At 35.0% G+C, this 16,526-nt stretch overlaps 1 protein-coding gene across 8 annotated transcripts; it reads left to right on the top strand.

Moving 5' to 3' along the window:
- The first annotated feature begins 706 nt into the window (after window positions 1-706).
- On the top strand, window positions 707-16,154 carry pip4p1a (phosphatidylinositol-4,5-bisphosphate 4-phosphatase 1a). 8 transcript variants are annotated; one of them, XR_015477751.1, is made up of 9 exons: window positions 707-898; window positions 4,010-4,203; window positions 8,044-8,150; window positions 8,254-8,359; window positions 8,544-8,596; window positions 10,806-10,896; window positions 12,957-14,436; window positions 14,472-14,616; window positions 15,012-16,154. XR_015477751.1 is itself a non-coding variant. In NM_001037376.2 (7 exons), exons 1-7 carry the CDS (start codon window positions 781-783, stop codon window positions 13,098-13,100), a joined length of 813 nt encoding a protein of 270 aa, NP_001032453.1. In that variant the 5' UTR covers window positions 735-780; the 3' UTR covers window positions 13,101-15,151. The 8 variants fall into 8 exon arrangements, 1 of the variants encoding a protein (NP_001032453.1); XR_015941923.1 differs by having other exon boundaries at window positions 14,796-16,154; XR_015477754.1 differs by lacking the exon at window positions 14,472-14,616 and having other exon boundaries at window positions 12,957-13,911; window positions 15,478-16,154.
- The last annotated feature ends 372 nt before the right edge of the window (window positions 16,155-16,526 follow it).

Raw genomic sequence — 16,526 nt, 5'->3', positions numbered from 1 at the left:
ACACGATTCAGAGATACACAAATCCAATTCATGAATTAAAAACACGATTCAAAAATACACAAATCCAATTCGTAAATTCAAAACACAATTCAAAAATACACAAAACCAATTCGTGAATTCAAAACACAATTAAAAAAATACACAAATCCAATTCATAAATTCAAAAGACGATTCAAAAATACACAAAACCAATTCGTGAATTGAAATTATGATTAAAAAAATACACAAATCCAATTCATAAATTCAAAACACGATTAAAAAATACACAAATCCAATTTGTGAATTGAAAACACGATTCAAAAATACACAAATCCAATTCATAAATTTAAAACACGATTTAAAAATACACAAAACCAATTCGTAAATTCAAAAATATGCAAATTCAGTTTATTTGTGAAAAATAATTGTGAATTCAAATTCAGTTTACAAACTGACAAAATTGATTTTGTTAATGTGAATTGTGCTGAATTTTATTTTGTAAATGAATTACTTTTGAGACTGCTCTGGCTCCATATTATTTAGTACTCTTTGAAATGGTTGCATTGTACTGTAGGTGACAGAAAGCACAGCCTTTCGTGCGTAATTCCTCAGGGGCTTCATGCAATACACCCCCCGAGCGCACGGATGCGCACACGCGTTGCCACAGCAGCGGACGTACCAGTGTGACGCAGGCGGGCTCCACACACACACACACACACACACACTTACACACACACACTCTCCGGTAGCACAACAATACAAGCTCTCGCCGCTCCCCCCTCTTTACGCCTCGCTCTCGTTATGGCGGACGGCGAGCGGTCCCCGTTGCTCTCGGATCTTGGTGATGGAGCTCTGGGCAGCGGTAACGGAGGGGTGTCTCCCGGAGCGGCTTCCCTCGGCGCTCCGAACAAACCGCAGAGTGAGTAGCGAGCGCGGCGCGTTTCTGCGCTGTCACGGGCCCGCGCATACACAAACACACACACATAGACACGCGCATGCTTATACATTTACTACGGATTCGGTTGCGTGTTCTGTGGGGTTTTCTTGCTTTGTTTTGCACGCTGTTGATGATGTGACAGAAACTGAAGGGAGGATGTTTTTTCTGGCAGATGGCAGATTGTACGTGCACGCGCGCGGTCAGTGACTGATACATGCTGCTCAACATAGTACAATGCAGTTACATACGATACACCTGCGTCTAAAGAGTCATATTGTTTTATCTCACAAATTATAGTTAAGCTGATCCTCACATACTTCTGTCATTCATCGTAAAAGCTGATAAGCTGTTAATGAATGAGCATCATGCACTTGTCCATGTCTGTTTACTGTTCTGTTATTGGCCTTTCCGAGGTAGGTGAAATATAATAAAGGGTTTTATTTTCTAAAACTAGTCATATGCCTGTAGACGGCTGAGCAAAGATTTTCATTATTCCCGTTTATCCACTTTTACCGGGCAGTCAGCGTCTCTGCATTACAAATTTACAGTAATCTGCCGTATCCTGTAACTCCAGCTACACCCAAACACACATGACTGGCACGTCTGTGGGCCATTCAGGAAGGCTGAAAATGTTGGCTGAGCAGAGCAGAACCAATCGTTTAACAGAGTGGGCGGGGCCAATAGAAAGTTACTAAAGGGCGTGCTTCTGCTGCTGATGGTGCTGTGTTGATGCTGGCGAAATGTTATGAGAATAACATTATTTTATGGCATCCACATTGGTTTTACTGTTGTATATTCTAGAGATAGTGTTTTAGATTAGAAGAGCATTTTAAAGTGCTGTTCTTTAAATGCAGCCAGTCCAAATATGTTTAACTTTTTCTGAGACCTTTGTAAAAAAATGTGGTTATTACAGGGATTTGTGTACTAGTGACCATGCAGCCACATTCCAGCAGTCTCCTTATAAAGCTCCTTTCAGCTGATCTCGAGACCAAATCTGATTTTCTTGTTAATCCTAATGGCGTGGGTGACCAAGAACTATTTCCCCTTTCCAAAGTGCAAGTTTCAGTGTTCGGTTAAACTTTGTGGAGTAAACGAAACTTTCGTTTTAATGACTCTACATCAAGAGCAAGCAGGGGCGTAGCAACCGGGGGATGGGGGTGACGTGTCCCCAGCACTTTCAGAGACAGACCATTTAGAAACAGGTGATCAAGAATTTAAACCTTTGGTTTTCATACAGCTGTCCCCCCACTTTTAAAATGTCAACTACACCCCTGAGAGTAGTATATTTGAATATAGTATATTTCAACTTGTAGTATATTCATCTGATGATAGATATGACTGATGTGTTCTTCCACATTATGACACAAAAGAAATTCTGTGGACCTGGATCAGTGTATTGGTTGTCACTGAACCTTTATATAAACATGCACATATTAATTATTCACAGTTTGCTCTACAATAACATGCATTTGAAAAATAATATAGTACATTTCATCATAACGTTAACAGGATAGTTCACTGAAAATGTGCAGTTAATAATTTACTAACGTTCTTACTAATTTCCTCTGGCTATCCAACATGTACAGATGTAGATGACTTTGTTTCTTAAGTTGAACATGAAAAATGATTTTAGCTGAAATTGTGATTCTTGAAGATGTGTAAATACAAGTGAACAGTTAGCAGCACTTACAGTTGCAATCCTCTGAAGTTGCAAAGCCCTCTGAATTATTAGCCGCCCTGTTTATTTTTTCCCCCAATTTCTGTTCTACTTAATAAATTTCATCATAATGTTAACAGGATAGTTCACTGAAAATGTGCGGAGAGAAGATTTTTTCAACACATTTCTTAGCATAATAGTTTTAATAACTCATCTCTAATAACAGATTTTTTTTTATCTTTGCCATGATGACAGTAAATAATATTTCACTAGATATTATTCAACACACTTCTATACACCTTAAAGTGACATTTAAAGGCTTAACTAGGTTAATTAGGTTAACTAGGCAGGTTAGGGTAATTAGGCAAGTTGTTTTATAACGCCGATTTGTTCTGTAGACTATCGAAAAAATATATAGCTAAAAGGGGCTAATAATTTTGTCCCTAAAATGGTTTTTAAAATATTAAAAACTGCTTTTATTCTAGCCAAAATAAAGCAAACAATACTTTCTCCTGAAGAAAAATTATTATCAGATGCGTAGCGTAAGCTCTGTGATTGGTCTGCTTGGTAGCGCTGACGAGTTTGCAAGTGTCGAGTTTACAAGTGTCGAGTCCCGTGAAGGAGCTCCGGATAGAAACTTTTGTTTTGTGTTTACCTTAATTAAAGTTGCTGCATGTCCACCGGTTCCCGCCTCTGTATGAGCGAATTTTAGCTTCTTGCACATTTAGGTAGCTTTCAGAAAAAACAAAACACCAGCGAAGAAACTCGACACAGAGGAACATAAAAACCTACTGCCAGCTTTTGGAAGTGTTTTTGCGGAGCAGCACAAACAGCATTCAGCTGTATAAATGCATGACTATGTGCAAGGTAGGTGCTGTATAAATTTAGTCTGTTTCACTGTAAAGGCTGATTTATACTTCTGCGTCAAACGCCGGCGTATGCTACGGCGCTGACGCATAGCCCTTCGCCGTGGCCATCGGCGTCACTGACGTGCACCTCTCAAAAACGACACAGAGGAACATTACCACCTCACTGCCCACTAGCGTTTCGGAAGTGTTAATGCAGACCAACAGAGACAGCGCGCAGAAGTATAAATGCACATCTACGCGCGTTGCCTGTGCCGTGGGTTACGCCGGTCACTTGACGCAGAAGTATAAATCAGGCTTAAGTCTAAAAAGTCATTCTTAATAGTCTAAAAAGCGTCTTAAAAAGTCTTAAATTGGACTTGTAAAACCTGCAGAAACTGATTTTTAATTTTGTTGTTTGTTTTATTTATTTGTTTTTATTTTTCATCTTTCTTAATTTTCCTCTGACGAAAAGAAAAGTCACCTACATCTTGACCTGAGGATGAGTAAACTGACTGCAAATTTGTATTTTTGTACAAACTCACCTTTTGTTTTTGATCATGTGGGAATGACAGTTTTTTTCTTTTGCAGGTTTTCCTCCGTTTCCGAGCTCAACTCAGCCGCCTGTGTTGTTGAGTGAGAATCCTCCACCATATTCCCCCCTGACGTCTCCTGAGAGTGGCAGTGCCCCGGTCATCAGCTGTAGGGTGTGCCAGTCACTCATTAGTGTTGAGGGCAAAATCCATCAACATGTGGTCAAGTGCGGCGTCTGCAATGAAGCCACAGTGAGTTGAGATACAGCACATGTACAATACACTTAAAGGTTCATGAAACCCTTGAGTAATTTTTTTGAGATTTTAACAGATTTGTGTGTGCTGAGCATCAGTTAAGAGAATGTAGCACCTGTTAGCTTTAATTGTGGGGAAAAACTGGATAATTTTGAGCTTTTGTCAGTTAATTTTTAGCTTTTGGGTTTAAAATGATTTTTGGGGCGGGATCAAAATCGGCGACGTAGCGCAAAACTGCAAGTGCAAAGATGACGCGTTGGTTTCTCATTATTATTCATAGCGGAGTTTTCTTATCCTGTAAAAAGAGCCGGCTTCTTAATTATTCATGAGAGCACGTGCTTTCCGAAGGCAAAGCAGACCTGGCTGCCAGTGCCAAGCTGTGAAACCCTTAGTTGTTTTCTTTGCATTTTAACTTTGTAAACTAAAAAAAACATGGGTCTCCTCATGGTTTGTGTCTTATTTTGTGAATCGACTGACAACAGTTGTTCGCTCCCCTCTTTCTTCCCTGCTCCGCTGGCCACGCCCACTCCTGCTCTTTGCTCGCGGAGCTCCACGCCCACTATGATGCATCTTTTTAAAACATTCGGAGGTGGACCTGAACTGAAAGTGGGGGGTGTCATGGCCCTTTAACACACGCTTGAATAAATAACAGGGTATATGCGCAGCTAGTGTCTTTGTCCCTTACAGATAAAATAATAAGTTAAATAGACTTAAGCATTAATTTAGTTGTTCAAGTGTAAAACGAGATGATAATCTATTTAAGCGCATGTGCCATCATAATCAGCAAAGAACCTCCATTAAAAATACTGGAGTAAAATAATTTTTCATATTTTGAAGACATTGTGTGGAAGAATTAAATTTAATGCAGTGCTTTTTGTACATTCTGAGACCCACTTTATATCATATAACAGTCAGGCAGTGAAGATCACTGATTTTTAATGAAAACAGACTTTAAAATTGGCAATTTTGTAATGGCATACAGTTCACCAGAAGCGCTTTAACTGGGTTACTGAAATTTTCTTCTGCATAAAAAAAGCTTTAAAATTCCAAGTTCATGTACATTTATTTATTATATCAATTTATTAATAGTTTTTTTATATTTAGATATAAAATATATACCAATTGTTTGCTATTTTTGCATACTGCAGTTATTCATTTACCAGTACCAATTCATTTAATCAGTACCATTTTATTAATGGTAAGGATTTGCTTTAATTGGTTATTTTATTATACTACTATTTAGAGTCAGTATAATTGTTTAATGTTTTAAAAAAAGTCTTTTGTACTCCCTAAAAATGCATTTTATCCTAAAACCCTGATAACGATATATATCATAATATTACACAATTTCTGTCAGTTCAGTCATTTAAAGGTGCAGTAGGTGATTGTCTTCAGTTTTTGTTGTGCTGATTAGAAATCTCTTCACATTCCAATAGTACTAATTAAAGTAAATGATCTAAATCAGTGGTTCTCAAACTTTTTTCATCAAGTACCACCTCAGAAAAATATAGTCTCTCCAAGTACCACCAAAATGAGCAGTATTGAAATACAGTAGCGTAGTAGGCCCAATAAAGCAGCTACAACTCTGTACAGTTAAAAAATGTGGCAGATTACCTCAGAAATATAGGTTATATGTCATATATGGCATATTATATACATCGTTTTTGATAAATTTTGAAATGTGTGTAGCATGTACATGACATATTTCATTCCTCCACGTACCACTAGAAGGAAGCCTGCGTACCACTAGTGGTACATGAACCACTGATCTAAATATATTTTTATGTTTTTTATATTCTGGGTAAGGCATTAAACTAAAAAATGTTGGTCCAATTAAATATTGTCAGCCCGACATCTCCCATAATTCTGATAAGTAGCCCAAACTGTCTGTCAACAAATGTAGATTTGTACAATTGCGCATCTGGAGTTATTTTTGCACGCTGGAGGAAGGACGACACCATGACTGAAGTGTTTCTTTTAGACAGGTTATGTTCTGTTTTAAAACAAATTTAGTCAAGCAAAGCTGATGTAGATTGTGTTGTTTTATGAATGGGATTATATGCACAGAAGTGTTGTTCAGCCGCTGAAACCTTCCTTCCGATTGATTGATGTGACTGTTTTCAGTTTCATAAGGACCTTTTACACCTTTTACAACATTGATAATGTAGATTTTAATTTAGTTTAAAAACATAACTTTGTTGGTTATTCTGCCTAGCTGGGTGGCGGCTGGAAGGGCATCCGCTGCGTAAAACATATGCTGGATAAGTTGGTGGTTCATTCTGCTGAAAAGAAAATGAATGAATGAATGAATGAATTCTGCCTAGCCTGCTTTACTGAGCTAACGTTGGTTTTCTATTCACATTGGTTCATTTTTGAACAATGACAAGCTATATAGGTCCCTAAAATGTTTAACATGCTACTCTGAATATTCGGTCTGAAATAGCGTGTTAGTATGGCTTAGTAATAAGTGTAATCCTGCACGCTGTCGGCCAACCACTAAGCATGACATATTGCACATTATGACAAGTTTTGCTTGCTACAAAACTAAAAATGTACTAGATATAATAGTTTTTCGTTTGGAAATGTAGTTTAATAAAGTTCTTTAAAGTTTTCTAACTGGCGAATGACGTGATCTAGTGGGTTGTCTGCTTTCAACTTTAAGGTGCACACATTCATGATTTCAGGAGGCGTGGCTTTAGACGTATCCTTTAATAGTGAAACCTTTTATCAACACTTACATTTTAAACAAGTGGCAAAAGGAATGGGATGCATTAGAAAACAATAAACTACATGAAATCCAAGCTGAAGTTTCACACAGAATTTTAAGACATTTTAAGAATCGATTTGATCAAGTAGTTTTTACCAGATGTCGTATTGGGCATACGAGAATTACACATGGTTTTTTGCTCCAAGGTGAAAACCCAACTCAGTGTTTGTGCTGCAAAACTCATCTTACTGTAAAACATATTTTACTGGACTGTCCTGCTTTTGCTGATTCCAGAAGGACTTTTTATGAAATTAACTCTTTTAAGGACATTTTTGACAAAGTGAAACCAGAAAAGATTTTAGAATTTTTATCATGTTTTAACACAAAAAATCTTTTTTAATTTATGTTTTATTTTGTTTGTTAATTTTTAAATTGTATATTTATTGTTGAAAGATTCCTGCCATGAAGATAACCTTGGTTGCTGACATGGCACTAAATAAAAAATACATTACATTACATCCTTTAATAGTTTTTATATATTAATAAAAAGACCATTTCTTTTATAGATTTTAAAGTGTACATTCTCAGTTTACTCATTCGTTTATGATCATTATTTCTCACTGTAGAACTTCAGGGCAGTAAACTTAGAAATACAAAATATTAATAATCAAATATAAAATACATCATAAAAATAAAAAAATATTGCAAATTGAAATGCAAAATGTAAACATTGTTCAAGATTGCAGCAGTGCTTGTTTCTGTCTGCATCCCTGTAATGCCGTGTAATTTTGCGTTCTTATAAATTATGGAAAAAAGTATTACCATAAACAATTATTTTGTGACACAATGATAAAATCAATAGAGCCTAATATGAAACGATTGACTTTTTAAATTGTCTATACGATTGAGCCATGTTGTACAGCACTACATTTTAATACCTTTAATGCATAAATATGAGCATTAATTCATTTTTTTTAATCTAAGTGTATATGGAATAAATCATTTAACATAAATGTACATTTAATTAAAATACTGCCCCAAAATTAAAAGTGTCAAGTTTATTGACTATGTTTTTTTGTCTTTCTCTTCCTTTGTTTTTTTTTTCTTTCCTTAACCTTTATTCTCTTCAGCCCATAAAGAATGCTCCTGCAGGCAAGAAATATGTGCGCTGCCCTTGTAACTGTCTTCTCATCTGCAAGGTCACATCTCAAAGGATCGCCTGCCCTCGGCCTTATTGGTAAGAGAGAGAACAGCAGACGAAGTTAAATTTAAACCCAATGAAATGTTTTACATTACTAAACATCATGTTGTATGTGTGTGTCTCTGTATTCATGATCCAGTAAGAGGATCATAAATTTGGGGCCAGTCCATCCAGGTCCAGCCAGCCCAGATCCACAACCTGCCGGAGCCAGAGTTTCCTGCGGACACTGCAGCAACACTTTCCTGGTACATAAACACACACTATATCATAATGACCACCACTGTGCATCATGAGCCAATGCATAATGACCGAATCGCTCGGCTCAGGTTCAGCGTCATCTGGAAGTCGAATATCAAATGGCGATTTATTCTTGTTTTATTTATGCTACTGTCTCACATTAGCCACTCAACCACTTTCTCCACATTTCAGTGGACCGAGTTTACTGACAGAACACTGGCTCGATGCCCCCATTGCAGAAAAGTGTAAGTATTTCTCCACCAACATTTACAGCACCTTTCGCACATAACAAATATATCAAACTCCTTTATTAGATCACAAACAAGTCAGCATTTAATGTTTATCTCTCTCTGTCAGTCCCGCTCGTACACCGCTTCAGCTTCTGAAATGTGTTTCTGCCTGTTACTGGCTGTAATTTTTCTGATGATGAACTCATAAAATTGTAACATCCTGTTCAATCTTATGAAGTAGTAGTCTCAGCCTTGGATGTTGGCTAAAAATACTGACATGACAGTAGAAAACCCTCATATGGAAGAAAAAAAAAAGAGTGTTTATGCAATTAGAGTATGTTGATCAGCTAAAAAACTGAGGATGTGTTGAGGTTTAATGAAATAAACTTTATGAAATATGTCCAAGAGGTTTACTTTGTTTATGTTTTTTTGAAGTACACTCACTCCGGAAAATATTTCATATGATTTTTCACAAAAAGATTGCAGAATTTGTGTCAATTTAAAAATGTTTTTGCTGCAAAGATTAATTGCGATTAATTGCATCCAATGGCATATAATTATTATTTTTTTTACATAATTTATGGGTGCGTGTTGTGTATATTTATTTTGTATATAAACAGTAAATACACACATGCATATATTTGAGAGAATGTTTATTCATTCATTCATTCATTTTCTTGTGGGCTTAGTCCCTTTATTAATCTGGGGTCGCCACAGTGGAATGAACCGCCAACTTATCCAGCTAGTTTTTTACGCAGCGGATGCCCTTCCAGCCGCAACCCATCTCTGGGAAACATCCACACACACATTCACACACACACACTCATACACTACGGACAATTTAGCCTACCCAATTCACCTGTACCGCATGTCTTTGGACTGTGGGGGAAACCGGAGCACCCGGAGGAAACCCACGCGAAGGCAGGGAGAACATGCAAACTCCACACAGAAACGCCAACTGAGCCGAGGTTCGAACCAGCGACCCAGCGACCTTCTTGCTGTAAGGCGACAGCACTACCTACTGCGCCACTGCCTCGCCGAGAATGTTTATATTTAGATATAAAATATATGTGTGCATGATAGGGTGCAACAATACAGTTAGCCTACGGTTTAATTCATACCTCGGTTTTTTAACACTATTTTCGGTTCAGTTGGGTTCTGATGGCGTGATACAAGTGTTTTTTTTTTGTTATTCTATGCTTAGAAAAATTCTAACAGTAAGAGGTTAAGGAGAAAAAAAAATAAAAACAATTTATTGCAATACTCCTTTATTATACTTAAAAGCCAAAAAAAGTACACTAGTTCCTAGTGTATTGTATAATAAAAAAATCAACTGAAATCTTACAGCTGCTTGTAGCCCATGTTCAAACTGGGGAACACAAATTCCTACATTTTGAAAATAAACATACATCTAAAGTTAATAAACATAAATTGACTACATAAATAAACATATGTGTACTTCAGTAAACATATTCATATATTCAGTAATCATTAAGAGTTTTACTCACTGTTCTATTATTTTAGAGATATTGCTGTTTTATTTCACTACCTAAAACATGATGTTCATCAGACGAACTCTGATTGGATGCTTTTATTGTCAGTCAGGTCAGGTGGCCTCTGAGTGGATTTAAATGACCAATGAAAGCTGCTAGGGGGTTCAGAATTTCTGCTAACTGTGTAGAAGAAAACTAAGTCAGCTAATAGTTGAACAGTTTCATCATGTCTGTCAATGTATTAAACATTGCTCTGTTTCTTTAAGAATACAGACTGAAGCAGGACTAACTTGCTCGCCTGACCAATGAGAGATGGGAGACTTTTTTTGTATTTCTGTGTACTTAATACAGTGTTTCCCAACTCTGTTCCTGAAGGCCCACCAACAGTACACATTTTCAATCTCTCCCTAATCAAACACACCTGAATCAACTCATCAGAACATTAGCAAAGACTCCAAAACCTTAAATCAACGGGTCAGATAAGGGAGACATCCAGAATATGTTCTGTTGGTAGGAACACCAACACAGACTTAATGTAAAATATTTGTAACCTAATTCGTAAGTTGCTTTGGATAAAAAAAAACCTCTGTTAATGGATAAATGCCAATGTTATGTAAAAGATTGTTTGTTCTTGCAGAAATTACACATTTTGCTTATCATTTGTTTCGTATTTCATTCATTACCCCTGTTTTTCCTCTTATTGGTCTCTTCCTCTTATCTGTCCTCGCCAGATCTTCAATTGGCCAGAGATATCCAAGGAGGCGGAGTCTGTGGTGCTATCTGCTGTGTTTGCTATTTAGCATCTCGGCTGCTGGTCTGATTGTGAGTTTGAAGCTTGTGTATTTATATGTATTTATCAACCATTTTATGTGTGGTTTTCATGTCTGTCTATATCTGTGTGGGTACCAAAGCTAAATCTAACTAATCTAGCAAAATAACTTAAGATAACGTTGCAAACATTAGTACACCACAATAACTATGTAAGAGAAAAAATAAAAGGTAATCAAGAGGAGAAGTCAAGGAAACCATAAAAATATTACATTTACTTGAAATTTGTCGTTTGTAATTGTAAATTTGAGCTTATATGTATTATCTTTCTGTTCCTATGTTGGGTGACCACACTCTTGTTTTAAATTGACAAAAAAAATTTTGGGAAATCATTTCCCAAATAGAGGTACTCATTTATGCTGTTCAAAGTATGTATTTTTGTCTTTACTTCCACTTTTGATAAATGTAAAGGAACACTCCACTTTTTACAAGTCCACTAGAGTTAAACAGTTGAGTTCATAGGAACTATAATCTCATTCTGGCGTAATAATCAAGGCACTGTGCTTTTGTACCATGGCTGCAGCAGGCTCAATAATATTACGCAATGCTGTTACCAAGCTGGGGACTATTATCGGGTGCTGTGTAAGATCATTGTTCCTACTCCAGCCATTATCCGGCAGCAAAAGTTCTTTTATTATTATGACAGATTAAGAGTAAAGTTTCTAGCCATATCAGTCTAGAAAATATTTAATTTTCTATTGGTCTTAACACATAATCTAACTACAGAAGAGAACTACAAACTACTGCATTTTTTTTGAGTGATATGCTAATGGTCTAAACCGATTCAATGATCTATGCTAAGCTAAGCTAAAACTATTCATACTAGATCCATATAACATCTGAATGAATTCAAAAATGCTAAAACTCAACTTTTTAACCCTAGGAAAGTTGTAATATGAGCCTTTTCAAAATACCACACAATGTAACTACAGAAGAGTCAAGCTTTAAATAGGAAAATTCATTAATCACTTTTTGATATAAATGTATATAAATTTTATATAACATAATAGACCATTATATTATAATTTATTTATTTATTTACTTTTTTTGCAAGATGCTAATGGTTTAATCTGATTCAATGATCTATGCTAAGCTAAAACTGTTCACACTAGACCCATAGATCATCTGAATGAATTCAAACATGCTAAAACTCAACTTTTTAACTCTAGGGCAGTTGTAAAATGAACCTATTTCCAAAATAGACGTAACTACAGAAGAGTCAAGATTTAAATGGGAAAATTATCAAAACTCTTTTTGAATAGTTTTTTTTTTTGAGGGATATGCTAATGGTCTAATCCGATTTAATGATCGATGCTAAGCTAAGCTAAAAGTATTCACACTAGACCCATAGATCATCTGAATGGATTTAAAATGCTAAAACTTAAATTTTTACCTCTAGGGGAGTCATAAAATGAGCCTATTTCCATGTAGCACACAACATAATTACAAAAGATTCAAGATTTAAATTGAAAAATACCTTAAACACTTTTGATATATATTTTAGCCAAATGCTACTGGTCTAATCTGAATTAATGATATATGCTAAGCTAAAACTATTCACACTTGACGCAAATTAACTGAATGAATTAAAAAAAATGCTAAAACTTGACTTTATAACTCTAGCAGAGTCGTAAAATGAGCCTTATTCCAAATAGCACACAACGTAACTACAGAAGAGTTAAGATTTAAATAAGAAAATTATCAAAAGTCTTTTTTTTTTTTTTTTTTTTTGAGGGATATGCTTATGGTCTAATCTGATTCATTGATCTATGCTAAGCTAAGCTAAAAGTATTAAAACTTGACCCATAGATCATTTGAAGGGATTCAAACATGGGATTCATGCTAAAACTTAACTTTGTAACTCTAGGGTAGTTAAAATTAGCCTTTTCCCAAAATTAAAAATTATATTTTTAAACAAGGGATGTAACCCTTCTGAAATTGTATTTTATTTGATTTCCTAAATTCATACTGATTCATTTGCTCAAATGTGTAATATGTTACCATTTGTCATTTCAAAACTGAAATGCGTGACGTTTCCATGTGTGTGTTTGCAGGCAGGAACGTGGTCTCAGGCGCAGGTGTACGGGGGTATTTATGCCTCGTGGGCTGCGGCGTTGTTGCTGGTGGTGTTGACTCTGGCCAGGGCACTTTACTGGAGCTGCATGAGGGTCAGCCAGCCTCTCCACAACCTCACATAGAGACAGAAAAAAAAACACAGAGGGGTCATGGGGGAAATAAAAGTCCACAGCAAAACAGCTAGAGAGAATCATGGTCAACAATTAAAGCTTGATTGTGAAGGCTGGAATCAAGGGTCAAAGTAAAATCCACGCTTGAGAAGCAAAACAAAAAAAAAGCTATTATGGCAAAGAAGATTAGTGTTTTAAAGTTATTTTTATTCGGAAGCTTTCTCTGGATGTCTTTTCATCTGTGAATATAAATGACTTGTTACTCATGCAGTTCTGATTCCAAATGCCCCCGCTGGGTTTTAACTCATTACAAAACATGTAATCAAACTCTGTACAACTTGAATTAACTACACTACAATACGCAAATGACATAGCACATTCAAAGCTTGAGCGATGTTTGCTGCCTCTCTAGTGTCCAAAAAAAAAAGCCTTATAAAGAGAGAGGAAGTACAGGTTGATCTCCACTAGAGGGTGTTGAAAAACCACACACACACTTATACACACAGCCTATTTCTCTGTACAAACACTGCTAATCGGAATCATTTGGACAGAGCCTGATTAACAAATGCGCAGAACATTTCTTTAATTGATTTTCTTCCCCCACATGTGAAAGTGTGCTCAAACACCCTTTCCTGTTTCTTCATCCTTAGTTATGAATGTTAAGAACAGTATTTTTTTATTATTATAATTGTGGATTTTGTTTGTAAATATTTATTGTTTGTTTCACGAATGACTGAACAGTTGCACTGTAGCACTAACACGCTGTGATTCCTTTTCATGTTTTTATTTGATTTGCTAAATCACTACTGAGAAGTATACGGAAGCCTGTTTCTGCCACAGGATTAAAAAATAAATTGAAAAGAAAAGGTTTTTGTTTTCCCCTAAAAGTTAGAATTAAGAAAAAATAACTTGGAATTTCAAGTGGAAAATGTAGCAGTTTGCAATGTAGTTTAAACTCTGTATTTTAAGAAAATAATAAAACAACATGTCAGAATTTCTTGATTTAAATTCAAAATTTTGGGAAAAAGTCAGAATGGGTAGATTTAAAGTCAGATTTCTGATTTAAAAATGTCAGAATTTCTAGATTTTAATTTAGAATTAAAACGCCAGAATTTCATGATTTAAATTCTGAGTAAAACATGTCAGAATTTCTAGATTTCAACTCGGAATAAAACATGTCAGAATTTCTATATTTAAATTCAAAGTAAAACATGTCAGAATTTCTAGATTTCAACTCGAAATAAAACATGTCAGAATTTCCAGATTTAAATTCAGAGTAAAACATGTCAGAATTTCTAGATTTCAACTCGGAATAAAACATGTCAGAATTTCCAGATTTAAATTCAGAGTAAAACATGTCAGAATTTCTAGATTTAAATTCAGAGTAAAACATGTCAGAATTTCTAGATTTCAACTCGGAATAAAACATGTCAGAATTTCTATATTTAAATTCAAAGTAAAACATGTCAGAATTTCTAGATTTCAACTCGGAATAAAACATGTCAGAATTTCCAGATTTAAATTCAGAGTAAAACATGTCAGAATTTCTAGATTTCAACTCGAAATAAAACATGTCAGAATTTCCAGATTTAAATTCAGAGTAAAACATGTCAGAATTTCTAGATTTCAACTCGGAATAAAACATGTCAGAATTTCCAGATTTAAATTCAGAGTAAAACATGTCAGAATTTCTAGATTTAAATTCAGAGTAAAACATGTCAGAATTTCTAGATTTCAACTCGGAATAAAACATGTCAGAATTTCTATATTTAAATTCAAAGTAAAACATGTCAGAATTTCTAGATTTCAACTCGGAATAAAACATGTCAGAATTTCCAGATTTAAATTCAGAGTAAAACATGTCAGAATTTCTAGATTTCAACTCGGAATAAAACATGTCAGAATTTCCAGATTTAAATTCAGAGTAAAACATGTCAGAATTTCTAGATTTCAACTCGGAATAAAAACATGTCAGAATTTCTAGATTTAAATTCAAAGTAAAACATTTCAGAATTTTTAGATTTAAATTCAGATTACAAAATGTCTGAATTTCTTGATTAAAATTCTGATTAAAACTGTCAGATTTCTAGAATTTAATTCAGAATTCAGATTTTAAACATTTCTGAATTTCTAGATTTTAATTTAAGAATTCAGATAAAAAAATTGCCAGAATTGCTAGATTTGAATTCAGAATTAAGATTTAAAAATGTCAGTTTTTAGATTTAATTTCAGAATAAAACGTCAGAATTTCTAGATTTAAATTCAGGTTGAAAAATGTCAGAATTTTGGAGTGAAATATAAACTCAGAATTCTAACTTTTACTTGCAATTTAATGAAAAAACAACAACTTTTAATAAGTAAATAAATTAATGTGTTTATTCTGTGGCAGAAACAAGCTTTCCCAGCAAAATCACTACTGATAATGTTTTGACTGGAAGTAATTTTGAGATAACAGCTACAAATGCCTTTGGGAAAGCAGATAAAGAAGTCATATCTTTATTTTCCAATGAAGGTTCAGCTGTGTTTCATGGACTTTATCAAAAGGGTCATTAACCTCTCTTCTCATGCTCATGTGAAGTTAATCGTCATTTTCAGGTACTGTACGTTTGATTATGTTTGAACTCTGATATGATACTAATGAGATTAATCAACCACTAGATTTAGATTCTAAACTTCCAGACCTTTGTTTCTCTTCTTCAGATTGCAGATTTTCAACCAATATACTCATCAATATGCTATGGAAACATGTTTCAAGAAAAGAAAAGATTCAGTTATAATAACAATAATAATGCATTAAAGTTTTAAACTCAGAATTGCTAAAGTCTGAATTGCTAAAATCAGACTTATGAGATATAAACTGAACATGAATACATTAAAAATATATAATTATAACTGCAAATCTGGACTCAAAGTCAGAAACTTCATGTCTGGACGTCTAGAATCAGGAGGTCGGGATGTTATTTATAAAGAGCAGAAGGCCAATGATGGAGGTCTCCTCTGAATTTGTTTACATGAGATTAAGATTACACATGATTAAAATGGTGATGAAGTTATAAAACAGTGAAAGCACTGGCCTTGCGTCTTATTTTTATAAAGGTATGTGTGTGAGGGCTGCACAATATATCGCAAAGTTATCGTTATCTTCACAATATTAGTATATGCATCATACATATCACTGACATCTGTGAGAAATTAAATTTTTACATTTTATTTCATGCATTGGCTATCTAAATTTGACCAATCAGATGGGGTATTACTATCTTTATGCCCACCTCCCCAGTTGTTGCCATTCTGCTATTGGCTGGAGCGGGACAAAGGTGAACCCAGAGCTGAAAATCATAGATATTTACATTAGATCATGCTTTAATAGCGCTGCCACATTTGTACAGTGCTCCCAGGACAAAAGTCATTCAACTGCACTTAGTCAAGACTAAAGCC

Source organism: Danio rerio, chromosome 2 (genome assembly GCF_052040795.2).
Source record: "Danio rerio strain M-AB ecotype USA chromosome 2, GRCz13ab, whole genome shotgun sequence".
Classification (NCBI taxonomy): domain Eukaryota; kingdom Metazoa; phylum Chordata; class Actinopteri; order Cypriniformes; family Danionidae; genus Danio; species Danio rerio.
The sequence above is the reverse complement of the archived record's forward strand: the minus strand, read 5'-3'. Positions and strand labels throughout refer to the sequence as shown.

Excerpts from the sequence above, each read along its gene's own strand:
- pip4p1a (NM_001037376.2), top strand. The coding sequence starts at position 781 with ATGGCGGACGGCGAGCGGTCCCCGTTGCTCTCGGATCTTGGTGATGGA. Across the intron at positions 4,204-8,043 it reads GCGTCTGCAATGAAGCCACA|CCCATAAAGAATGCTCCTGC; the intron begins GTGAGTTGAGAT and ends TATTCTCTTCAG. Across the intron at positions 8,360-8,543 it reads ACTGCAGCAACACTTTCCTG|TGGACCGAGTTTACTGACAG; the intron begins GTACATAAACAC and ends TCCACATTTCAG.